The sequence below is a fragment of the Passer montanus genome, unplaced genomic scaffold (assembly GCF_014805655.1).
Source record: "Passer montanus isolate IOZ18808 unplaced genomic scaffold, ASM1480565v1 scaffold305, whole genome shotgun sequence".
Lineage (NCBI taxonomy): Eukaryota > Metazoa > Chordata > Aves > Passeriformes > Passeridae > Passer > Passer montanus.
Window position 1 is genome coordinate 49,051 of NW_024367764.1, and position 25,692 is coordinate 74,742.

The 25,692-nt window shown below is 52.0% G+C and overlaps 1 protein-coding gene and 1 pseudogene across 1 annotated transcript; one reads left to right on the plus strand and one right to left on the minus strand.

Moving 5' to 3' along the window:
- Positions 1-23,473, minus strand: part of LOC120504849 — a 36,836-nt pseudogene extending 13,363 nt beyond the window's left edge.
- Positions 23,474-25,402, plus strand: LOC120504848 (zinc finger protein 239-like). Its single transcript, XM_039714729.1, has 3 exons — positions 23,474-23,605; positions 23,988-24,060; positions 24,184-25,402. The coding sequence occupies exons 2-3, from the start codon at positions 24,015-24,017 to the stop codon at positions 25,260-25,262; spliced, it is 1,125 nt and encodes a 374-aa protein (XP_039570663.1). The 5' UTR covers positions 23,474-23,605; positions 23,988-24,014; the 3' UTR covers positions 25,263-25,402.
- The last annotated feature ends 290 nt before the right edge of the window (positions 25,403-25,692 follow it).

Consider the following 25,692-nt stretch of genomic DNA (forward strand, 5'->3'; position numbering starts at 1 on the left):
GTATGGGAGAACTGATGAGGAAAATGGCTGTTGTGGGTGGCCAGTGTAAAGAAAATATTTTGTTGTCCTTCCTTGAAAACTTTGTTGAAATCACTGGAGGAAAGGGAGCAAATGATACCAGAGAGGCTGAAAAGGTTCATTTACCCCACGGTGAGGAACACAAGGCTGCTAAAAGTCCCACAAGAAGCCCAGCTCAAGTAGCTAGATTCCCAAATAACTCCCAAATTCACAGGCTTGGGGGCTTTGTCAAATGTGAAAATCCTTATTCTCTTTGTCCCTGTCACCTTTGTGAGAGCTATACAGAATTTTTTCTTCCTTTTTATAATCTGTATTCATCCAAATTTTCCCTTTTCCTTTATCAGAACCTGCCAGCAGCTGAGCTGGAGCTGTGAAGGAACTGATGAAACTAGGAATTGTCACACAATTGCTTCTATTCTTGGTTTATTAATGCTTGGGATTTCTTTGTGTTTTCATCACGTAACTTGTGGGAAAATTAAATATTCATCAAAGTGAATTATGCAGAGTTAAGTTTGATTTCTGCCAAGTTTATTTTGTCCAGTGCCCAGGGGATGCTCAAGGGGTCTCTATGCCTCTTGCCCTGGGGGATGCTTGGGAGGGGCTTGAGGGGGGTTGCCCTGTCCCTTTCACTCCAGGGGGTCTCCATCGTTCTCACCCCAGGGAATGCCTGGGAGTTCCCCCTCCCTCTCACCCTGTGCCAGGGGGGTGCTTGGGGCACTGTCTGTCCCACTCAGCCCGGGGGATGCTCAGGGTGTCTCCATCCCTCTGGCCTCAGGGAATGCTTGTGCAGGGATGGAGACCAGGGGCTCTGTGTCCCTCTCACCCCTGAGGGTGCTCGGGGCTGGAGGGGCTCTCCGACCTTCTCATCCCTGGGGAGCCAGGGGAGTCTCTGTCCCTCTCAGCCCTGGTGTGACCCCACCCAAACATCATTGGGGTCAGAGGGACAGAGACACCCCCAAACCCCCAGGGCTGAACCTGGGATTTGGTTTGGGCTGAGGATTTAGGAAGGGGCTGGAATTGGGGCTGAGATTTAGATTAGAGCTGGGATTGGGGTTAAGGCTAGTCTCGGGATTGACTTTAGGCTGGGGTTGGGATTGGTCTGGGGCTAGATGAGTCTGGGACTAGGTTGACACTAAATACAGAACTGTGAGTGTGTCTAAACGTGGAGTGAGATTGAGACCAGGATCAGGGTCAGGTTTGGGACTGAGCTCACCCAGAGCAGGACAGGGGGGATGTCACTGCAGGATGTCCCTGGCATTGTCCCAGCCCTCCTCAGACACCTCCAAACATGGGGGGCAGCTGGATGCTCCATTGCTCCCTTTCCTCCAGTGATTTCAACAAAGTTTTCAAGGAAGGACAACAAAAATTTTCTTTACACTGGCCACTCACAACAGCCATTTTCCTCATCAGTTCTCCCATAAGTCCCTCAGAGGAAGCTGCATCCAAGTTTCCAAGAGTTCCTTAAGAGAGAACCACAACCTCCTCAGAGGAGGGAACTGTGCTGCTGTCAAAGGCACCCGGGGTCAGAGAACAGTGCCCTGAACTCACCGTGCCACAATAATGTCACTGTTTGGTTAAGAAAATTGTTAGAGAAATGCCTCTGCACCAATTAAGATGCTAACAAGACAAAATCCAAAGTGGATTTTATTGAACAGTATTGGTGTGGACCAATATTACTGATGGGACTGCCTTGGTCTCTCTGGCCTCGGCTGCTGACCTGTGGTCCTTCCTCCCCAGAGACGCTATTCAGTACCTGTGGTCAAGCTGGGCACGTGGGGACAAGTCTGGGCATGCCCCAAGCTCCAGAGCTTGCGGGCTGGAGCTTGCTGCTGAGGGGGTCACTCCTCAGGCCTTCCCTGAGCTGGAGAAACCCTTAAGGAGAGGTGAAGTAAGGAGCGGGTCCTGATGGAGAGTTTTTAATCCAGAGTTTTTATTTTTGTGGCACAGCCTCTGAATCTTGCAACAACTCCACTGAACTCTCCCACCAGAACTCTCCAACAGAACCCTGACGTTGTGGTATGCTTCCTCTAGCAAGGAAGAGGCACAGGAAAACCACATCTTCTGCACAGTGTGGATCTGATGGCCTGGAAAATGAGAGGCACAAAAATACAATGTCTTAGTTGATACTGGTGCTCAGTGTACCCTAATGCATTCAGGACATGTCGGGGCAGAACCTGTTTCCATTGCTGGGGTGGCTGGGGGATCACAGCAATTGACCCTATTGGGAGCCAAGATGAGCCTGACTGGGAAGGAGTGGTAGAAACATCCTATTGTGACTGGCCCAGAGGCCTCGTGTATTCTGGGCATAGACTTCCTCTGGAACAGCTATTACAAAGACCCAAAGGGACCCCGATGGGCTTTTGGCATAGCTGCTGTAGAGGCAGAGGACATTAAGCAGTTGAACACCTTGCCTGGACTGTCAGAAAACCCATCTGTAGTAGGACTCCTGAGGGTGGAAGAGCAATGAGTGCCAATTGTCACCTTGACGGTGCACCACTGGCAGTATTGAACTAATTGAGATGCTGTGATCCCCATCCACAAAATGGTCTGTGAACTGGAGAGCCAAGGGGTGGTCAGCAAGACCCACTCACCCTTCAACAGTCCCACCTGGCCAGTGCACAAGTCTGACAGAGAATGGAGATGGACTGTGGACTATGGTGGCTTGAATGAAGAGACTCCACTGCTGAGTGCTGCTGTGCCAGACATGCTGGAACTCCAGTACAAGCTGGAGTCCAAGGCAGCAAAATGGTATACCACTACTGACATTGCCAATGCATTTTTCTCCATTTCCCTGGCAGCAGAATGCAGGCCTCAGTTTGCCTTCACGTGGAGAGGCGTGCAGTACGCTTGGAACCGACTGCCCCAGGGGTGGAAGCACAGTCCCACCCTCTGCCATGGACTGATCCAGACTGCACTAGAAAAGGGTGAGGCTCCAGAACATCTGCACTACTTTGATGACATCATTGTGTGGGGGAACATGGCAGTGGAAGAAGTGTTTGAGAAAGGAGAGAAAATCATCCAGATTCTCCTGAAAGCCAGCTTCACCATCAAGAAAAGTCAAGGGACCTGCTCAAGACATCCAGTTTCTGGGAGTGAAGTGGCAAGATGGACAGCATCAGATTCCCACCAATGTCATCAACAAGATCACAGCAATGTCTCCACCATCCAGCAAGAAGGAAACACAAGCTTTCCTAGACGCCATAGGTTTTCGAAAAATGCATATTCCGGAGTACAGTCAGATCGTGAGCCTTCTCTACCTGGTCACCCGTAAGAAGAACACTTTCCACTGGGCCCTGAACAGCAACAAGCTTTTACCCAGATCAAGCAGGAAATCACCCATGCAGTAGCCCTTGGCCCAGTCAGGACAGGACCAGAGGTGAAGAACATGCTCTACTCTGTAGCCAGGAACAATGGCTTGTCCTGGAGCCTTTGGCAGAAGGTGCCTGGGGAGACTCAGGGTCAACCACTGGGATTTTGGAGTCGAAGCTACAGAGGTCTGATTCTAACTACACTCCAACAGAGAAAGAAATCTTGGCTGCCTATGAAGGAGTCCAAGCTGCCTCAGAAGTGATTGGTACAGAAGCACAACTCCTCCTGGCACCCTGACTACTGGTGCTGGGATGGATGTTCAAAGGAAAGATTCCTTCCACCCACCCAGCCACCAGTGCTACATGGAGCAAGTGGACTGCTCTTATCACATAACGCGCTCATATAGGTAAACTGAATTGCCCCAGAATTTTGGAGGTAATTACAAATTGGCCCAAAGGGGAAAATTTTGGTGTCACAAATGAAGAACAAGAACCAGTAACATGGGCTGAAGAAGCTCCTCCATATAACCAACTTCCACCAGAGGAAACATGCTACGCTCTTTTCACTGACGGTTCCTGTCGCATTGTAGGGATGAACCATAAGTGGAAAGCAGCTGTATGGAGCTCCACATGACAGGATGCAAAAGCTACCGACAGAGAAAGTGAATCAAGCCAACTCGTGGAACTGAAAGCTGTTCAGCTAGCCCTGGACATTGCTGAGAGAGAAGTGGCCAAAGCTCTACCTCTACACTGATTCATGGACGGTAGCCAACGCTCTGTGGGGATGGCTGGAGAGGTGGAAGAAGGCTAACTGGCAGCATAGAGGAAAACCAGTTTGGGCTGCTGAAGAGTAGAAAGACATCACTACCAGGGTAGGGAGGCTACCTGGGAAGGTCCACCATGTAGATGCCCATGTCCCCAAGAGTAGAGCCAATGAGGAGCAGCAAAACAATGAGCAGGTAGACCAGGCTGCAAAGATAGGGCTGTCCAAGATAGACTTAGATTGGCAACATAAGGGGGAGTTGTTCCTAGCTTGACGGGCCCATGATGCCTCAGGTCATCAGGGTAGAGATGTTACCTATAAATGGGCACAAGACCGAGGGGTGGATTTAACCATGGACAGTATTTTGCAGGTTATCCATGACTGTGAGATGCATGCTGCCATCAAACAGGTCAAGAGGGTGAAGCCCCTATGGCATGGTGGGCGGTGGTCCAAGTACAAGTATGGGGAGGCCTGGCAGATTGACAACATCACACTGCCCCAGACACACCAAGGCAAGCGCTGTGTGCTGACCATGGTGAAAGCCACCACAGGATGGTTGGAGACCCACCCCGTGCTACACACCACTGCCTGGAACACCATCCTGGGCCTGGAAAAGCAAATCCTCTGGAGACATGGTGCCCCTGAGAGGACTGAGTCAGACAACGAGACCCATTTCAAGAACAGCCTCATCAACCCCTGGACCAGGGGACATGGTATTGAATGGGTAGATCATATCCCCGATCATGCACCAGCTGCCAGGAAAGTTGAACAGTGCAATGGACTACTTAAGATTACCCTGAAGGCACTTGGGAGGGGGACTTTTACAAATTGGGAAATGAACTCAGCAAAAGCCACCTGGATGGTCAACACCCAAGGGTCCATCAATCGAGCTGGTCCTGCCCAGTCTGTACACTTGCACACAGTGGATGGAGAAAAAGTCCCTGTGGTACATATGAAAGGTATTTTAGGAAAGACTGTTTGGATTAATCCCACCTCAGGCAAAGACAAACCCATCCGTAGTATTGTTTTTGTTCAAGGACCTGGTTACACTGGGTGGGTAATGCAGAAAGGTGGAAAAACCCGTTGTGTACCACAGAGAAACCTGTACTTAAGTGAGAACTGTGTGTAAGGTTTCATTGTAACACAGATGGAAATAGAATAAGGGGTGGATAATGTCCTGGATCGCCAAACAAATTGTATTCTATGTGCCATCTGTATGGCAGTTGTCTTCTTTTAAATGGGCAGTTTTCCTTATCTCTTCCACAACCAATCCTCCCTCCGGGGAGACATCTGCTGTTAATGGGCTATTTAATGTCCCCCCATGACTGATAAAAATTACATCATCCCATTGTGAGATGCTCTGCCCAGAGGGAGGAGCCAAGCCATTCCTACCTGGATATAATCTGAGATTTTAGGACATCAGGGCATACTTTTCCACTGGATTCTCAGAGGAATACCAGGCCCATCTACACCACCACTGGATCTTCAGAGGAAGACTACACCCTTCTACAGGATCATTGCTCCAACAGAACCACACCTCTCTGCAGGAGGACTACAGCCACCATTTGAATTGGACTGCTATCAAAACCCTGACCCAGAGGGTGTCAGGTAGTCTTCAGACTCTGTCAGTGTTGTTTTGTATTACTGCATTGTTTTTTGTTTGTTTTTTTTTCTTCCCTAATTAAGAACTGCTGTTCCTGCTCCCTTATCTTTGCCTGAGAGCCCACCTTAATTTCAACAGTTCAGAGGGCGGGGATTTACATTTTCTATTTTAGGGGAGGCTCCTGCCTTCCTTAGCAGACACCTGTCTTTTCAAACCAAGAGAAGGGGAAGGTTTCAAAACTCCAGTTATGAACCAAATAAAGTTTGAAGGAACAAATAAAATAGGAATTGGAGATGTTATATTAGTTCCAGAAGCAGGGTGAAATTTATTAGGACAGGATTCACAGGTGCAATTTAGCATTGCAATGGCTCCCAGAGAAAGGGAAAATGATGGTTAACCTTCTCCAGTTAAGGGAAAAAGATGAGGAGAAAATTCATGAGATGGTGTGGGCAAAACCGAAAAACCAAGGTAAATTAAACATGAAACCTATAGTAATAAAAATAGTTAATGAGAACCATCCAGTTCAGGTAGGACAATACCCACTCTCCCTGGAAGGGAGACAAGAACTTCAGCCAGTAATCCAGGACCTACTTGAGGAGGGGACCTTAGACATGAATGTTCCCCCATAATACACCCATATTACCAGTGTAAAGAAGTCAGATAGAACTTACAGCCTTGTCCAAGATTTGAGAGAATGAACAGAAGAACTGTGAATCGATAACCAGTAGTGCCTAACCTCTATACAGCACACTAGTGGTTCAGGGTGATAGACCTAAAAGATGGTTTTTGGGCATGCCCACCAACAGAGGAAAGTGGGTTATATTTACCTTTGAAGGGAGGACCCCGATGCCGGGAGGAAGCAACAGCTTCGATGCACTAGGTACCCCAAGAGTTTTCCGAATCCCCAAACATCTTTGGTCAAGCCCTAGGAGAAGTACTAAGGCTCTTCTCCATTAAACCCGAGATAAAGCTCATCCAATATGTAAATTATTTGCTTCTTTCAGGACAGGAAGAAAAAGAAGCTTGGGAATCCACCATAGTGTTGTTAAATTTCCTGGGGAACCAGGGACTTTGGGTAACAAAAGGGAAACTCCAGTTTGTAGAGAAGGAAGTAAAATACCTAGCACATGTGATTTGTCAAGGCAGCTGGTGGCTGAACCATAAGAGAATTACAGGGGTAGTCTCACTCCCACAGCCAAGAACTAAGAGGGAAGTCAGAAGGTTTTTAGGCCTGTTGGGATATTGTAGGCTATGGATTGAAGGATACACGCAGGCCATCCAGTTCTTGTATGAAAAGTTAGTTGAAGAAGAGATTAGGTGGGAAAAAGATGAACAAAAGTTCGAAGCTTTAAGCAAAAATTAGTCAGTGCACCAACACTGAGTCTTCCTGCCTTAGTCAAACCCTTCTATTGTTTGTCGATATAGAAAAAGGGGTAGCACATGGAGTGTTAGCCCAGGACTGGGGAGGATCCAGGAAACCAGTGGCCCATTTATCAAAACTACTAGACCCTGTCAGCCAGGAGTGGCCAATCTGCATTCAGGAGATGGCAGTGCCCTACTCATAGCAGAAAGCAAAAAAATAACCTTTTGGGAGAAAATTGAAGATATATATCCCAAACTCAGTAAGGAGTATCCTGAGCTAAAAGGCTGAGAAATGGCTCACTGATTCCCAAGTGCTAAAGTATGAAGCCATCTTAATACATAATGGTTTAGACCTAATTGTGAATAACCAACTCAACCCTGCGCAGTTTTTGTATGGAGAACCAGATGAGAAACTAATACATAATTTCCTAGAGGTTATAAACTATCAAAGTGAAGTAAGAGAAGACCTAACAGATCAACCACTCCAAGGTGGAAAACAATTGTACATCCATGGATCTTCACAGGTAATAAAGGGGCACAGGGTGTTGGGGTACGCTATAGTGGATGAAGAGTTGGAAGCCATAGAAAAGGGAGAGTTAGCTTCCAACTGGTCAGCCCAAGCTTGTGAGCTATATGCCCTAAAATGAGCTCTGGAAGTATTAGCACAGAAAAGGGGAACAATATATACAGGACTCAAAATACACTTTTGGAGTGGTGCATACCATTGGAAAAATTTGGGAAGAAAGGGGGCTATTCAATTCAAAGGGAAAGGGACTGGTTCACAAAAAAATTGTTTTAGAAGTGTTAGAAACCTTACAATTACCAGAGGAAGTAGTGGTAGTGTATGTTAAAGGACATCAGAAAGGGGCGACTCAGGAGGCGTGAGGGAACAATTTAGCAGATTTAGGAGCTAAAAATGCAACTGAATCAGAGACAGAAAATTAATAATAGTATTAACATAACACCCATGAGAGAAATGCAAAAAGTCTCTGTATTCAGTGGGGCAGAAGAGGAAGAACTCCTTAAAATAAAAGACAAGAAAGATAACAAAGGCAAGGGGAAATTAGCAGATGGAAGGCAAATAATAATAAATCCCTTGCCAAGAAAATACTGGAAGGCATACATGGAACAACACATTGGGGTACACAAGCGCTAAGTGATCAATTTCTAAGGGACTGGGGCTGCATATGAATTTTCAGAATTGCTAAGCAAGTAACTGAATGGTGTACGATATGTCAACAAGTGAATAAGAAAATCATAAGGAAAACACCCAGGGAAGGGTGAGAACTAGCCTTACAGCCCTTTCCAAACATCCAAGTAGACTTTACCGAGCTTCCCCAGGTACAATGGTGGAAATTTTTGCCAGTGATAGTAGATCACTTGACTCACTGGGTAGAGGTGGTACCCATTGTTAAAGCCAATGCAAATGTTTTGAGTAAAACACTTCTAGAATCAATCATTCCCTGATATGGGATGGTAAACAGGATTGATTCAGATTGGGGAACTCATTCACATCAAAGATATTGCTTGCTTTGCATCAAAGAAAGTTGCTCAAGCCCTGGGAATGAAATGGGAATTCCACACTCCGTGGCATCCACAGAGTTCCAGTCGGGTTGAGAGAATGAGTCAAATTCTTAAAAGAGGTGTAGTTAAGCTAATGATTGAAACCCAAATGTCATGGATGAAATGTTTCCCTTTGGCATTATTAAGAATTAGAACCCAACCCCAGTCAGATCTGGGGGTCTCACCCTATGAAATGATGTTTGGGTTACCCTTCCTGACCTCACCTCAGAAGGCTGCCACCTATGAGGAAGGGGAAACCAATGCCAAGAAATATGGTATGTCTATAGCACAAACCTTAGAAAGGCTAAAACACAAAGGGGCAATTCCTCAAACTACCACCCTGGATTTCAGAATCTATAATATTAATCCTGGGGATTGGGTGATGATCAAGTCATGGAGAGGTGAGCCTCTAACTCCTCAGTGGGAAGGTCCCTTTCAGGTACGGCTCACTACTGAATCAGCTGTGGGAACTGCAGAACGGGGACGGACTCATGCCAACAGAGTCAAAGGCTCAGTAGAAGACTCCAAAGAGTGGACTTTAATATCCAGGCCAGGTGAAACGAGATTGACTCTCAAGCAGAGAGTTAAAGAAAACCAGAAAAACACCAAGACGCCCAAAAAGTAGAGTTCAGGCTTCCACCAACCAGCTTGAGAACTGTGTTCCTGTTTAATGGGTGAGAATTACCAGCATCTGTTGAGGGGAAGTACACAAGGGATCATAAAAAGTAATGGGGCAGCTTCTTTGAGAAAATAAGACAAAGGAAGGAGGGCAAGACTGAGTTGGCCCCTTTGTTTTCTACCAAGAAGGCTCATAGCCCTACTGCGGGTAGCAACCCCATAGGCATGGTAAGGTACAGACAAAAGGCCATACCAGACCTCTATAATTCCTCAATTGTATTTTAATACAACAGGGACTAGAGGGCAAGACCGAGTTGGCCTCTGTACTCATCCCTAAGATACAACAACTATTGGTAGCAACCCCATAGGCATGGTAGATGGGAGTCAAAGCCATACTGGACCTCTGTGATGCCCTTTCGTCCATTCCAAAGAAGTCTAAGGAAAACCTGGGATTTTTTTCTCGTGTTCCCACTGTCTTTGCCCACATCAACAGATGCTGGTATAACTCATTCAAGAGAAAGAGAATTTTTTTTACTTAATTTTTCAAGCAAATGACTTCTAGAAAAAGAAAAGGGGGGTTTGTTATAGATGAGTAATCCTATGGTTGCCTCTCACAATTAAGGGGCCAATATTAAAAGTATTTTAAGAGAAGTTTGGTAGATGTATAGTTATGTTTCCCCTCCCTCTTGCATTATTGTCATGGGATAGCCTAGTCAGGGCATTGGGGAGGGTGAGCTTGTTACCATGGCAGCACTTGACCTCCAATCAAGATGTGAGAAAGTGATCTCCACCATTGGACAGCAAAGAGGGAGTTGATTGACAGGACTTTGGGAGGGGCCACAGGTATAAAAGGCAGAACATTGTGATTGTGTCCTTTGTTCCTGGCACTGTATTTTTTTCCTTATTCAGTTTTCTGTTCTATTTTGACAATGTTTTAATAAATATTTTAAAGTCTTTGAAATTCAGCATTCTTTCTGACACAACCAAAAAGACCATGTGACACTGTGGGGCCCCATGGAACCAAATATCCATTGTGACACAACAGAACCTCACAGAACCAAGGATCCATGGTGACACAAGAAAGCCTCGTCAAACAAGGGAGTCCAAAGGTATAAAACATTCCTTGTGTATCTCTGCCTTGGGGAAGAGGAACCTCCTTGGAGGCAACTTGGGCTCGGAACATGCTCACGGAGGGTGTCTGTTTTCAACGGGGAAATTCAGAGTTTTAGATTACTTAAAAAAAAGAAAAAGAAGAAAAACATGGTTTCCTGGAGTGCAGCCAGTTCTCCAAGCAAAGCAGGTCCCAGGTGAGTGAGGAGAGAGAGAATGCGGTTGGGGAATGTGGAGCAAAGTTGTCCACACTGGGTCAGAGCTCAAGACACAGCTTCTCTGAGCAGGTCAGACCTCCTTAGGAGAGTCCCTAGATCAATATCAGTCACTGAATGCTTCAATCACACTTCTCTAAAGAGAGTGCTAATAAAATACACCCTTTAAAATAGAAATGCATATTTCATAGAAGGTCTTTGAAATATTTCTCCATAACTGCAGCAGGAAACCTTCCTGATCAATTGCTCTAGACCAGAGGGAAATCAAGTCAGAGCCATGGTTTGTCAGGACTTCTTGATCCTAATGAGCCTCATGGTACTTTTGGAGCTGAGCCCTTGAACCTCAGGGCCTGAGGTGAGATTGCACAAACCTTTCCAGGAGTCAAAGTCAGAAGAAAAACCCCAAAGTGTCTCAAAGCATGAATGGGTCCCACTGAGGTCCATCCCCAGCACAGGCTCCTCATGGACTCCTTGGAGGAGAGAATTAGAGGCCAGGATGGCATAAAAACTTCTAAAAGACTCAGGGTGGAAAGGAAAATTCAAAGTACTTTAAAAATCTTGAGTATCTCAAAGTATGAATGAGCCCCACTGAGTGTCAGTGCAAAGCTCACAAGGGACTTGTTAAAGTAGATAATTGGGGCCATGATTGCACAGACTGCTCCAGCTCCTGGAGCCATCTCCTAAAGCTGGGACATCCCATTGCCCACAGACTCTGTGAGTACAACTCTGAGTATTTCTGGTGCAGGGGTGGTGAAATTCTCATGAAGCTCTGACAAGCTGAGGGGTTCTGGTCAGTCATAGAATATTTGTAAGACAGGGGTTCTGATAAATATGAGGAAATTTGCTAAGATATTCTATTCTGTTTCCTACTATTGGAGAATGGCATGGAGTGAGGATAAATAAAAAAGGTTGATTATGAATTATTAATTACTAATTTTGACATGTGCCTGAGACATCTGAACTGTTACTTCTAGTGATCAATAGGTTCACAGGAAATCCCTAATATGATTTCAGCTGCTCTGCCCATGGACAACACCAGCATCACCTTTGCTGGACCCATCAGGCTCAGTCTGAGCTGTCCTTTCTCCAAGCTGCAAACAGAACCTGGCCCCAGCCAGTGCCCTGCAAACAGGCAGGGTTCTGTAGGGCCAAGGAGAGTGCACAGAGATTTGGGGTCTGTGAGTGCTGGCAGGGAGAGATGAGGCACTGGGAAACACCTGTAGGAGGAAAATCTCCAGAAAGCAGAGAGAAGATCAGGGAAGGAGAGAAAACAAAACCCAGAAATGCTGTGGCAAGGAGAGCTTAGAGATCTCCACAAGATCCCTTCCAGTGCAGCCCCTCCCTCTGAACAAGCCCCCTCCCTCCTGTCCCCCCAGCCAAACCTCTGCCCTCAGGGCCGGGGCTCCAAGGCGTGAAGCCCCTCCTGTGCAGGCAGAGCTGCAGCAGAGCCGTGGGGCAGCTCTGCAGCCCCGGGCCCAGTTCCCTCTGCAGAGCACAGGGCTGGGAGCAGCTGCCCGGCCCTGGGGGCTTTGGGAGGGGGCACAGCTGGCTCAGGGTGACGCTGGCTGAGAGCAGCTGCCCGGCCCTGGGGGCTCTGGGAGGGGGCACAGCTGGCTCAGGGTGACGCTGTGCCCAGCGCCCGGCTCTGGGCAATGCTGTCAGTGCAGCCAGGCAAGGAGCTGCATCTCCCTTCATCCAATGCCATCCTAAGGACACTTGGAAATCCCTCTGAGATTTCAGTCCAAGCTGGGAGCTTCATCCCAGGGTGCAAACCTGTCCCAGAGCATCTCTGAGTGATAAGATCCATGGGGAAAGCCAGAGGTGTTCTGACACTGAAAATGCCGTTGTGTTGGTGAAATGTGCAACGTGAGTACTGGGCTGTTGGGAAGGATGAAAGTTTCACAAGAAAGTCTCACACATATGTATGCTTGGCAGGAAGATTTTGGCATGTAGAATCTGAAGAAGGAATAGAAATGAAAGCATGTTTTGATATAGAAGAAAAGAATTGCTGAGCCAGTCTTACTGGATAACCAAGGAGGCAAAGGGTATGTTAGTTAGAAGGGGGTTTTTATCACTTAGAGCAAAGGATAAACCCACCTCAAACAAGAAGTTTTTACCAAAAAAAAAAAAGATTGCACAGGCAAACAAGTCAGCAGATGTTGCAAGAGGAAAACGGCCTCTGAATTTTCCACTGCAAGAACCTCTAGCTTCAACTGTAATGTACTACTTTTAGTGATTGGAGAATAGTAACATAAATATGACAAGTATAGTAGTTATGATAGGCTATAGGTAAAACTTAAGGTATAGATTGGTTCTACTGTATTAAGATGCTCAGCAAAGTATATCATGCATTTGTAACCTAAACCAAGGGTCCCCAGGCCTGCTTCCAGCTGGAGCTGACAGCTGTAGGCACAGGCTCTGTCACCCACGACCTGGACTGCTGTAACGTCTTGGATGTAATAAACTGCATTTTGAAGAGCCGCCTGGAGTCCCATATCCTTCATTTCAGCTCTCACAGTCTGCTGTTTCTGGAAACTGCCCATGCCCAGATCCAGAAGTTTCCCTGTTCTGGTGCAACCTAAGTCCAGCAATTTGCTTGCAAAGAAAACCAAAATCTGGCAATTTTCCATTGCTGACTTTGTCATTGCCCAGACCTGGAGTTTCCCAGCACTGCCAGTGCCCAGATCCAGCAATTTCCTCGTTGCAGCACAGCCCAAGTCCAGCAATTTGCTGGCACAGAAATCCAAAACCCAGCAACTTGCTGGTACTGGGTCTGGCACCTCCCACATCTTGTGTTTGCTGTGTCAATAGCCAGATTTGGAAATTTTCCGGTGCCAGCAGAGCCCAAATCTGGCAGATATCTGTCACTGGCAATGACACGACCCAGATCTGGTGTTTGCTGGCAGTTCCAGCACCTACATCTGAAAACTTCCTGATGCCGGCACAGCCCAGGTTCAGTGGTTTGCTGGCACAGAAAGCCAAAATTTGTAAATTTCCAGGTTCTGGCTGCAGCACTATCCCGATCTGGTGTTTGCTGGAACCTCTTGTGAGCATCTGTCCAAAATTTCCCTCATTCTTTGCCTCTCGATCACCATGAAAGTCGAGACCACTGGGCAAACGAGAAGATCCTGTTCTGAAAATCCAGCTCTGACTGGTCCACCAAGCCAAACTACAGGTGTGTTTGCTCACCCCATGGAACACTGCACCCGAGAAGGGCCACTGTGCCATTCTTCACCTGCATCACTTAGCAATGCTGAGCCTGGAATTTCTCCACCCTCCTGACTTGGCTGGACTTTCTCTCTGGAATGACCTTCTCGATGGTCACCACAAAAAGATCCTCCGTTCACCATACATCAACCACCATGACAGATGGACTGAGACGGGAGAAGGTTCTCACCTCAAGGACTGAGACATGCGACCCCTATATGGAAAAGCTCCCCCTTCTTCCCCAAAAGACTGAGACTGAAATCCCTACTGCAGGGAGGAGGTGGGGGGCGGGGCAAGGTGTGTGTGGGGAAGGCCAGGTAACCAAAGCAAGTTTGCAAGTGACCACTGGACCAAGAAGACAATGGTTCTTGCCTACTGCTGATGGACTTTCTGTACGATGCCTGAAATGCGTCCCCTTCCCCCAATCAAAAAAGACTATAAAAGAGGTTAGAGCTAACTTGTACCCTTGAGATCTCCCCTGACGTGCATGTGACAGGCTCCGTCGACTGGACTTTGAAGGATCCCGTCATCCACACGTCTGGTAGCTATACCCCTCCTTTCTTTTCCTTCCCTCTTCTTCCTTATTCTTTCCCTTCTCTTCATTCCCCTTCTCCCTAAAGCATCTTTGCTGTGGTTATTCAATATAAGTACATTTGTTTTGATTTTTACTGCAAAACCCCCTTGTCGTGTCAGTTTTTGCACCCTGACATCAGTGAAAACAACCTTTACGATTCTTGTCCTTAGGACAAGTCATGTCAGTGCGCGAGCGCACTGATGCCTGGCCCGCCGGCAAACGCCCTGCCAACCCTGACCACCCCCGCTCTTTCACCGCTCCGACCCGCGGGAGCAGCATCGCAGATGCAACAGTGGCGGCATGGCACCAATGGCGCCAGCGGCAGTGGCCGGCGACATCACGGCCCGGTGGCACCTGGGGCTGAGCAGGCTCTCGTATCACCTTTCATCTCTCTCTCACTTCTCAAGGACCATGTTTTGTCTCCCTTTCTTGTCCCCTCTCAGGATCATCTTTCATCTCCCTCTGTCTCACCTCTCAGGATTGTCCTTTTGGTCTCCCTCTCTCTCTCGCCTCTCAGGACTGTCCTTTTGTCTCCACGTCTCTCTTGCCTCTCAGGATCGGTCTTTCACCTCTCAAACTGTTCTCACTTCCCTGGGCAGGACGGGAACCAGGAACGAAGCCACATGACTCATCCCAGTTAGGTGGCACTTTCTTCATCCTGGCGACCGCATGCACAGCCGCCCTTCTCCGCCTCGGACACAGGCACAGAGAGTCAAGCCTGCGGGGATGCAGCCTGTCACCTCTCTCCCATAGTACAGACAGACGAGTCCAAGGCCACGGATGCCTCCAAGAGAACCGATGGAAATTGACCGGGAAGGAGCACCGCCACAGGCTGCCTCCTAGCATGATGTAGCTGGAGGCGGCCAAAAACAGCGACCCCTTGGTGAACTTCCAGAGCCGGCTGCGACAACCCGGCACCTGCCGGAATTTGACTAAGTCCCTCCAGAGTGAGGTACACCTGTAGTCCCCCGTCAGCGCCCGCCACCTGAGTGCCGCGCCGAGCCTCGGCAGGCCTGGAGTCGGGTAGACCTCTGTCCCCCCAGAGCCAGGGTAGACGTGTTGTCCCTCTGGAACTGGGGTAGACCTGGTGTCCCTCCCTAAAGCTGGGCTAGACCTGTTGTCCACTCCTGAAGCTAGGGTAGACCTGTTGTCCACCCTTGAAGCCATGGTAGACCTGTAGCTCTCTCTGGAGCTAGGGTAGATCTGGTGTCCCCCTGGAGCCAGAGAAAACCTGTTGTTCCCCGGTCGCTGCCCAGCAGCCGGGTGCCCCGCTGGCCCCAGCAAGCCCACAGCTGGGGGAAGCTCATAGCTTCGTAATGCCCTGGAGCCAGATGGCTCTATTAGTCCTGTCCCACCCAATGAAGCCCCCCCCCCACCCACTTTCAAGACCAATTCATATTTTTGATGTTTTGGCGGTTTTGGTAGTGGTTGGGGTTTTTTTGGTTTTTTTGTTTGTTTTTTTGGGGGGGGGTGGGTGGGGTCTTGTGGTTCAGTTGGTGAGTTGGGTTTTTTTTTGGTGTTTCTTTGGGGGGATTTTTTGGTTTTTATCATTTGGTTTGGTTGTGTTTCTGCCACACCCCCTGCCCGCGCCCCCCGCCGTGACTCAGCCTGCCCCGCCCTGCCCACCGGTAGAGGCGGTGGTGGCAGGGCCACTTTCAGACAGGTTCTTTCACAGTCCACAGGGGTCTTCAGCACTCAGCATAGCTCTGGAGGGCGGGGGGGGGATCGGTGGCAAGGCGCCTGGGACTGGCACGAAGCCAGCACCCCTTGTCCGCACAAAGAGTGAGAGACAGACATAGTGACACACACCCACTCCACGCACTCACACCCCAACGCCGCTCTCTCAGACCACCACACCGCCCCGCACGCACGCACACACACACGGACAACTGGCCCCCTCCACGCCCGCCACACACACATGCACGCCTGCCCGTGTGCTTGCGCGCTCTCGCATGCCCTCTCTCCTCGCCCCCACGCCTGCCCTTGCCCCTGCCCTGTCCATCACGGACGCCTGCCCAACGACAATGGTTGGGGGTGCCCCACCCTCCCCCATCAGCCTCCCTGGCGCCACCTCCAGACTTTTCCCACCCCGTCCAGGCTCCCATCAGCCAGTTCACACAGCAGCAGCGGCGGAAGGTGAGGAGCTGGCCGACACCAAGGCAGCCAGGACCTTCGGCCAGCAGGTGAGAGCCTGCTCCAGAAGTGGGGGGGAGGGTGGGGGGGTGGTGGCGGCATGCATAGCGCACTGTCCCTTTTTCCAAGAAGCTTTCTGTTTGTCTCTCGCTGAGCCTTTTGGTTTGATGGCGTTCCTTCCTTCCCTCCTGCTCACCCCTGGCCCAGCCTGCGGCAGGACGGCAGCAGGCAGAGCGACTGAAGGGAGAGACCAATGCGGAAATCAAGCTGGGAGCCGGGCTGCCATCGCTCAGGGCACGGGGCGGCGGCAGTGCCGCCGGCGCCTAAAGGCTCTCTCCTTCCCTCTCAGTTGGGGCAGCGGGCTGTCAGCAGGATGTCTGCGGGGGCATGCACCCAGATGGCAGCATAAGTCAGCCGCCTTCACCCCCCAGCTTTCAGGGGCAAAGGGCGGGTGCGAGTGGCTGTGTATGCCCCTGGAGCGGGCACAACCCTGCCAGATGTGTGGGCCACCCGCCTCGCACAGGCTCACAGGCCTGGACCGGGCCACGGGGGGCTGTGCGTCTGATTGAGGACGGCCAGTCCACCCGAGGGATCGGCTGCCAGCAGGTGGAGGCCAACCAGGGACAGCAGGTCTACCCACAGCAGGCGAGATAGCCGGTAGGCTAAGGCTGGTTGCAGACAACAGATCTACCCCGGGGCCCGAAGAACGATCGCGGACAACAGGTCTACCCAAGAGCTATGGGCCAAGACCAGTCCCCAACAACAGGTCTACCCAGAGAGCTCTGCCCGGGCATTCCAGGGAAAGGCAGTAGTGCTTGGCAGCGGCCCCAGCCCGCGGGAATTGCCCCAGTGCATCGGGACAAAATCCTGCCCCGGAGGAGGCCCTTGGAACGCCCGCCTGAGGCTCCTCCATGCCCCAGAGAGCCCAGCAGCTGCCCCGCTGTCGCAGCTGCGGCTCTGGAGCAGGGAGGCTCTGCAGGACCCCCGGGCTGTGCCCCCTCCCAGCCCCGCTGCTGATGCTCGGCCCGGGCTCTCTTGCTGCTCTGGCTCCCACAGAGCCCGCTGTGACCAGCACCAAGTGCCCAGCCCCGCAGGGCCCCGAGCCCTGCCCAGCCAAGGGTCAGTGTCCATCGCCGGCCCTTGCCAGGGCTCCGGCCACTGCCCGCCCCGGCACAACCTGCAGCTCCCAGCGCAGCTCCCTCCAGCCGGGCACTGCGGGCTCCCAACCAGGCAGAACATTCTGTTCCTGGGATCTCTGTTATCTCTGCTCACATGTGTACAACCAGCTGCTGCTGAGGCAGTCCTAGCTCCCACTGAAGCTTTCCCACCCAAAATGCTACATTCAGGTCTGACACACCATTAAGAAATCCAAGAGCAAAAGAGTCAGCTGACTACAGAGTCTTGAAAAATTTGAGAACATTTTGTTATAAAATCACAAATATTAACAGAAGCTGAGAAAGTCAACAATGTTAAAAAACAAGCTTCCAGCACTGGGACTAGAAGAGCTCAGACAATGCATTTGATTGGAAGGAGACCTCTCTTTCTGACATGTGAGCAATGCCATGGAATTTCCCAAATCAGGGAAATAGGGAGCCCTGGTAGCAGCAGCTTCATACACATCAACAACACAGAACAGGGCAGGGCAAGAGGCTGCCAAAACTGTAACTTCTACTTGCAATGAAGAACCTTTGTTCCCAGTTCTAATAGTAGAACTATTAATATAGAGTCAAAAATACTAAAACTACCAGTAATAACAACTGTACTATTAATAGCAAAAATAGAGATAATTGAATAAGAATTGATAATGGTAATAAAAACCCTAAAATACTTACACTAGGTTTGCATGGCCAGGCTTTGGTAATAGAGGGGCTCTAGGAGCACCTTCTGCGAGAGGATGCTGGAGGCAGCTGCTCCTCCATGTCCCACAGAGTCAATTCCAGCCGGCTCCAGGATGGACCAGCCACTGACCAAGGCTGGGCCAGTTAGAAATGGTGGTAACACCTTTGGGAAAAAAGTTTTAAGAAAAAGAAAATGGGCAATTGTGTAGCTGTAACTGTGAGCAGGGAAGAGCAGGGTGAGAACATGTGAAAGGAACAACTCTGCACACCCCAGGGCAGGGCAGGGCAGGAGGAGGGGTAGGAGCTGCTCCAGGTGTGGAGCTGATTGCCTGAGATTCCCTGGAGCAGTCCCGGGGGAGGCAGCCGGGTCCTGCAGCCCATGGAGGGCAGGGAGAGCAGAGATGCACCTGCAGCGCCTGGAGGAGCCCATGCCAGAGCAGGGGGTGCCTGAGTGGGGCTGTGACCCCACAAGAAATCTGTGCTGGAACAGGGACCTGGCAGGGACCTGCAAACCCCTGGAGAGAGGAGCCCAGGCTGGAGCAGGGGCCTGGCAGGACTTGTGAGCCCGTGGGAGAGTGAGCCACGCTGCAGCAGTTTGTGAAGAGCTGCTGTCCGTGAGATGAACTCACCTGGGAGAAGTTCATGGAGAAGTGTCTGGGGGAGGGACCCCTGGCACAGCAGGGAACGACTCCTCTCCCCGAGCAGCAGGAGAAATAAGGGGTGATGAACTGAGCAGAACCCCCATTGCCTATCTCCCTGCACCCACTGGGGGAGGAGGCAGAGCTGGGAAGGAGGGAGAGATGGGCAGGTGTTCTTAAAGCTTTATTTTACTTCTCACTATCCTACTTTGATTTTGATAGCAATAAATTCAATTAATATCTGTAATTTCAAAAATCTTTTTGCCCATGATGACATTTGCTGAGTGATCTGTCCCAGTCCTTAACTCAAGCCATGAAGCCTTCATTCTCTTTTCTCTCTCCTACCCATCTCTGGAATTGAGTGAGAGAGCAGCCTTGGTGGGTGCCAGGCATCTAGGCAGGGTGAAGAGACAACACTTCTTTCCTTCATTCTTTCTTTCCTTCTAGAGGCCACCATGAAGAGGTTGAGAGGGGCTGTGATGGAGGGAGTGAAGGTGGCGGGGAGTAGCAGGGACAGGAGGCACAGGGATGTGGGACAGGCATCAGAGGGCCCCGGGCAGCTGTCAGGGGGCAAGGCCTGTCCCCCTGTGTCAGAACCCAGGACATTTCTCTGGATGCCCTGGATGTCTCAAAGCCCTGGCAGGGGCTTGGAGACCCTGGCAGGAAGCCAAAGACACCTGGGAACTCTATCTCAACCCATGGAGCAAATTGCCCACTTTATATGAAGAATTACAGGTCACAAAAGTTTAAGCAGCATAGCAGTAGCAATCACAGGGTGAAGGGAAAAATTCTGGAGCACTGTACAGGGGGGTTTTGAACCTTGTACAGGGGGGTTTGGGATTCTGTACATGGGGGTCAGGCGTTCCAAGATGGAGGAATTTGGGCGGGCCCTGTCCTTCTTTCTTCTCCCTGCCATCCATGTTCAGGATGATGCTGGCATTCACCGATTGGTTTAGAGTAGAAAGTCACTGCCTAACATAGGTGATAGGTATTGGAACATAATTGTAAACATAGTATATGTAGTTTTTAGTATAAAAGACAGCACCAGCCCAAGAGGTGGAGTGTGTGCATCAGACCAACCTACAGAACAGACTTTGGCAGGCCAGACAGAAAATGTTTGAGATAAAGAAATAATAAAGAACCTTGAGAACGTGAACGGAAGACTTCTTGACTCCTTCTTCGGCTGCTGGTTGGGGAAAAGAGATTTTTAACAGAGACACACCTCGGGATCTTCCCAACCAGACCTGACCAGAGGATCCCAAGATCCCTGGGCCAGCAGCAGCCCCGTGCCCTGCCCAGGGTGCTCCCAGCAGGGCAGGCCCACAGAGGCAGGGGCAGAGCCCAGTCCCGGGGGCAGCGTTTGTGCCCCAAGCCCCGTCCAGCCCAGCCTGCCCCAAGTGCGCAGTGACCGCTGGCACGGGCTGCACTGCACAGCGTGACCTGGGGGGACACCGAGAGCTGCCCCTGTGACACTGCCTTGGGATTGCACAGACACCACAGAAACCCCAGCCAGCACCACCTCCTGCCATGTCCCAGGCACGGGAGAGCATCAGAGCCAGCCCCGCTCCTGGTGATGTGCCAGGCACCAGAGCACATCCCAGCCCCGCTCCTGGTGATATCCCAGGCACCAGAGCACATCCCAGCCCTGCTCCTGGTGATGTGCCAGGCACCAGAGCACATCCCAGCCCTGCTCCTGGTGATGTGCCAGGCACCAGAGCACATGATAGCAATAAATTCAATTAATATCTGTAATTTCAAAAATCTTTTTGCCCATGATGACATTTGCTGAGTGATCTGTCCCAGTCCTTAACTCAAGCCATGAAGCCTTCATTCTCTTTTCTCTCTCCTACCCATCTCTGGAATTGAGTGAGAGAGCAGCCTTGGTGGGTGCCAGGCATCTAGGCAGGGTGAAGAGACAACACTTCTTTCCTTCATTCTTTCTTTCCTTCTAGAGGCCACCATGAAGAGGTTGAGAGGGGCTGTGATGGAGGGAGTGAAGGTGGCGGGGAGTAGCAGGGACAGGAGGCACAGGGATGTGGGACAGGCATCAGAGGGCCCCGGGCAGCTGTCAGGGGGCAAGGCCTGTCCCCCTGTGTCAGAACCCAGGACATTTCTCTGGATGCCCTGGATGTCTCAAAGCCCTGGCAGGGGCTTGGAGACCCTGGCAGGAAGCCAAAGACACCTGGGAACTCTATCTCAACCCATGGAGCAAATTGCCCACTTTATATGAAGAATTACAGGTCACAAAAGTTTAAGCAGCATAGCAGTAGCAATCACAGGGTGAAGGGAAAAATTCTGGAGCACTGTACAGGGGGGTTTTGAACCTTGTACAGGGGGGTTTGGGATTCTGTACATGGGGGTCAGGCGTTCCAAGATGGAGGAATTTGGGCGGGCCCTGTCCTTCTTTCTTCTCCCTGCCATCCATGTTCAGGATGATGCTGGCATTCACCGATTGGTTTAGAGTAGAAAGTCACTGCCTAACATAGGTGATAGGTATTGGAACATAATTGTAAACATAGTATATGTAGTTTTTAGTATAAAAGACAGCACCAGCCCAAGAGGTGGAGTGTGTGCATCAGACCAACCTACAGAACAGACTTTGGCAGGCCAGACAGAAAATGTTTGAGATAAAGAAATAATAAAGAACCTTGAGAACGTGAACGGAAGACTTCTTGACTCCTTCTTCGGCTGCTGGTTGGGGAAAAGAGATTTTTAACAGAGACACACCTCGGGATCTTCCCAACCAGACCTGACCAGAGGATCCCAAGATCCCTGGGCCAGCAGCAGCCCCGTGCCCTGCCCAGGGTGCTCCCAGCAGGGCAGGGCCACAGAGGCAGGGGCAGAGCCCAGTCCCGGGGGCAGCGTTTGTGCCCCAAGCCCCGTCCAGCCCAGCCTGCCCCAAGTGCGCAGTGACCGCTGGCACGGGCTGCACTGCACAGCGTGACCTGGGGGGACACCGAGAGCTGCCCCTGTGACACTGCCTTGGGATTGCACAGACACCACAGAAACCCCAGCCAGCACCACCTCCTGCCATGTCCCAGGCACTGGAGAGCATCAGAGCCAGCCCCGCTCCTGGTGATGTGCCAGGCACCAGAGCACATCCCAGCCCCGCTCCTGGTGATATCCCAGGCACCAGAGCACATCCCAGCCCTGCTCCTGGTGATGTGCCAGGCACCAGAGCACATCCCAGCCCTGCTCCTGGTGATGTGCCAGGTCCTACAAGTGTCCCTGGTGTGGGAAGAGCTTCACCCAGCACTCAGCCTTGACCCAACACCAACAGAGGTACCACCAAGGGAATCCCTGCGAGTGCCCCCAGTGCGGGAAGAGCTCTGTGCACTGCTCCAGCTCCATTCCCCAAGGAAGGATCCACGCTGGGTGATCCCCAGTGCCCTCAGTGGGCAGAGCCCTGGTGATCCTTGGTGCCAATGATCCATGTTGGGAAGACACCTGGCTGGGGGCTCCACATCCTCCTGACTCCCCATGGCCTGGATTTTCTTTTCATTTCTCTTTGCCCTTTCAAAACCCTTAAAATCTGAGTAAAAACAGAGACATTGAGCTAAGACAAGGATGGGGACATGGGGGGTCCTGCAGGGGATGTGGGGGATGCTGGGTCTGAGGGACTTGAGGGTTCCTGGGAGGGACCTGGGGCTTGCTCAGGACTTTGGGCACCCCAGGAGCGGCTCCGGCTGCACTGGGAGACCCTGCTGGAGGTTCTGGGGCAGCTGATCAAGGAGCCCCTGCTCTGGAACTGTCCCCACCTGCCCCCATCCCAACGCCTCGTGTCCCCTGCAGCGGCTGCCCCATTCCCGCTGTCACTCCTGTTCCCTCTGCCCGTTCCCACATCCCCTCTATCATATTCCCGTCCTGCTCCCATCCCACTCCGGACCCCATTCTCTGTACCTGACTTGTATTCCCGGTCCCTGTCCCCAATCCCATTCACATTCCCTCTCCCTGTCCCCGTTCCCGTCCCCGTTCCCGTTCCCATTCCCATTCCCATTCCCGTTCCCTGTCCCCTCTCACCGGACACCGGACGCCGCCGCCATCGCTCCGGCTCCCCCCGGCCCTCACGTGACCGTGCAAACCCCGCGCTGCTCCCGCCCACCAATCCCAGCGCGCGATAGCTCCCGTATTTGCATAACCACGCCCTTTGGCCTGGTCCCGCCCCCCGCCGGCTGCAGCCGCCTCCGGGCGCTGTTTGCTCCCAGTTCGCTCCCAGCGCTCCCAGTAAGAGCGGGGCTGGCAGGGACGGCGCTCCCAGTTCCTGCCCGGTGCTCTCTCCATCGCTCCCAGTGCTCTCAGTAAGAGCGGGGCTGGCAGGGACGGCGCTCCCAGTTCCTGCCCGGCGCTCTCTCCATCGTTCCCAGTGCTCCCAGTATCGCTCCCAGTGCCGGGCGGGCGGGGCCGCTTTGGAACCCCCCGGGCAGAGCGCGGCTGCTTTTGGGTGTCGGCACCGCCCGGGCCGGGCTGGGAGCGGACCAGGAGCGGGAGGGAGAGGAGGGAGAGGGGAGGGAAAGGAAAGGGAGGGAGAGGATCGAGAGGAAAGGAGGAGCAGGAAGAGGAGGAGCAGCGGGAGGAGCAGCAGCACCAACCCCACGCGGTTCCCCCGCTCGGGCCGCGGCTGCCCCGGCTCCGCCGGCATCGCCCCGGAACCGCCGGTGAGCGGGGAGGGAAGCTCGCCCCAAATCCATCGGGGGGCTCCGGCAGGGTTGTTTGGCAGGGCAGGGGATGTTTGGGTCTCGCAGGACCCCAAAGCTGAGCCGGAAATGGCCCCGCAGGGATCTTGGGAGGTCCCATGAGGCGATGGCCGGTACCGGCAGGCAGAGGAGCGATGTTGGGTTTGGGGATCCCCGGGAGAGCCGGGGGGGAACGCGGGAGCCCCGGAGTGGGAGAGCGCCCGGAGCCGGAGGGGAGGGGGAGGCTGGGGATGAGCGGGGTCCGGGCCCCCCGAGGCTGAAGGGGGCAGTGACTTCTCCAGCTGCACTTGGGCAGCGGGACCATCGAACCCAACGCGCTCACCCCTTGTTTCCCCCAAACCAGGATTTCCCATCCCCAAACCGTGGCCGGATGGAGGAGGAGGCTGTGAGGAAGATGCCCCAGGACACCCAGGCAGGTGAGGAGGAAGTCAGTGCCCCTTTCCCCCTCTCTCCTGCTCCATCTCCCAGCCCAGCATGGCCCCTGGCTGCCCTCTGGCACGAAGGCAAATGCCATCCTCTCCTTGTCCTTCCTCCCCCAGACAAGGAGCTGAGGATGGAGACCAGTGAGAACAAATCCCCGCAGCTGAACCTCGTGGAAGAGGCTGTTTTGAGTGGCTCCATGGTGCAGGAATCCAATGGGGAGGAAAAGCCAGAGACATTCCACATGAGGAGGGTCTGCAACCACAGACTGCAGGGATCAGAGGAGGAAAGACCCACCCTGGGCTACAGATGCAGCCAGAGCTCAGAGCTAGAGGTCCATGAGCTGCATCACGATGGGGAGAAACCCCAGAGGTGCTCACAATGTGGAAAGAGCTTCAGCCAGAGATCCTACCTGATCCGCCACCAAAGAATCCACACGGGGGAACGGCCCTACGAGTGTGGTAAATGCAAGAAGAGGTTTCAGAGCAGCTCCCATCTCCTCAGGCACCAGCGGATTCACACAGACGAGAGGCCCTTCTGCTGTCCCGACTGTGGGAAGGGCTTTAAGAACCACTCTGCCCGTGTCAGCCACCAGCGCATCCACACCGGGGAGACACCCTACGAGTGTCCCCAGTGTGGGAAGAGCTTCAGATCAAGCTCCAACCTGATCGTCCACCAGAGGAGCCACACAGGGGAACGGCCCTATGAGTGTGGGGAATGTGGGAGGAGCTTCAGGTCAAGCTCCAACCTCATCAAACACCGGAGGATGCACACAGGGGAACGGCCCTACGAGTGTGAGCAGTGTGGGAAGAGGTTTCAGACCAACTCCGACCTCCTCAAGCATCAAAAGATTCACACAGGGGAGAGGCCCTTCCGCTGCCAAGACTGTGGGAAGGGCTTCATTGTCAACTCTGACCTCGTCAAGCACCAGCACATCCACACCGGGGAGAGGCCCTACGAGTGTGATAAATGCAGCAAGAGGTTTCAGACCAGCTCCACGCTCCTCAAGCACCAGCGGGTTCACACGGATGAGCGGCCCTTCCGCTGCCCCGACTGCGGGAAGGGCTTCAAGCACAACTCCAACCTCGTCAGGCACCGGCGCATCCACACTGGGGAGAAGCCCTACGAGTGCCCCCAGTGTGGGAAGAGCTTCACCCAGAGTTCTAACTTGACCCAGCACCAACGGAGGCACCGGTAAGGGCAGCCCTGCCAAGTGCCCCCAGTGTGGGAAGAGCTCCATGCGCTGCTCCAGCTCCATCCCCCATGGGAGGATCCGCACTGGATGGTCCCCAGTGACTTCGGTGGGCAGAGCCGCAGTGATCTGTGGTGCTGGTGATCCATGTTGGGAAAACACCTGGCTGGGAGCTCCACATCCTCCTGGCTCCCTGTGGGCACCTGGACACATCCACAAACCAACCTCAGGAATCCATTGTACCATTGTAGAGAGCAGCTTTGTCGACTTCTGACCCCAGAAAAATCTCACTTTTTGCATCTTCTGGTGGCATCAAGCAACACTGGCTGGCCTTTGAGGTCTTCTCCAACATAAATCCATCCTTTTAATTCTTTCTGGCCCACAGGCATCTTCCATAGCCAAATGGGGATGGTCTGGGGCAAAACCCACAATTTTG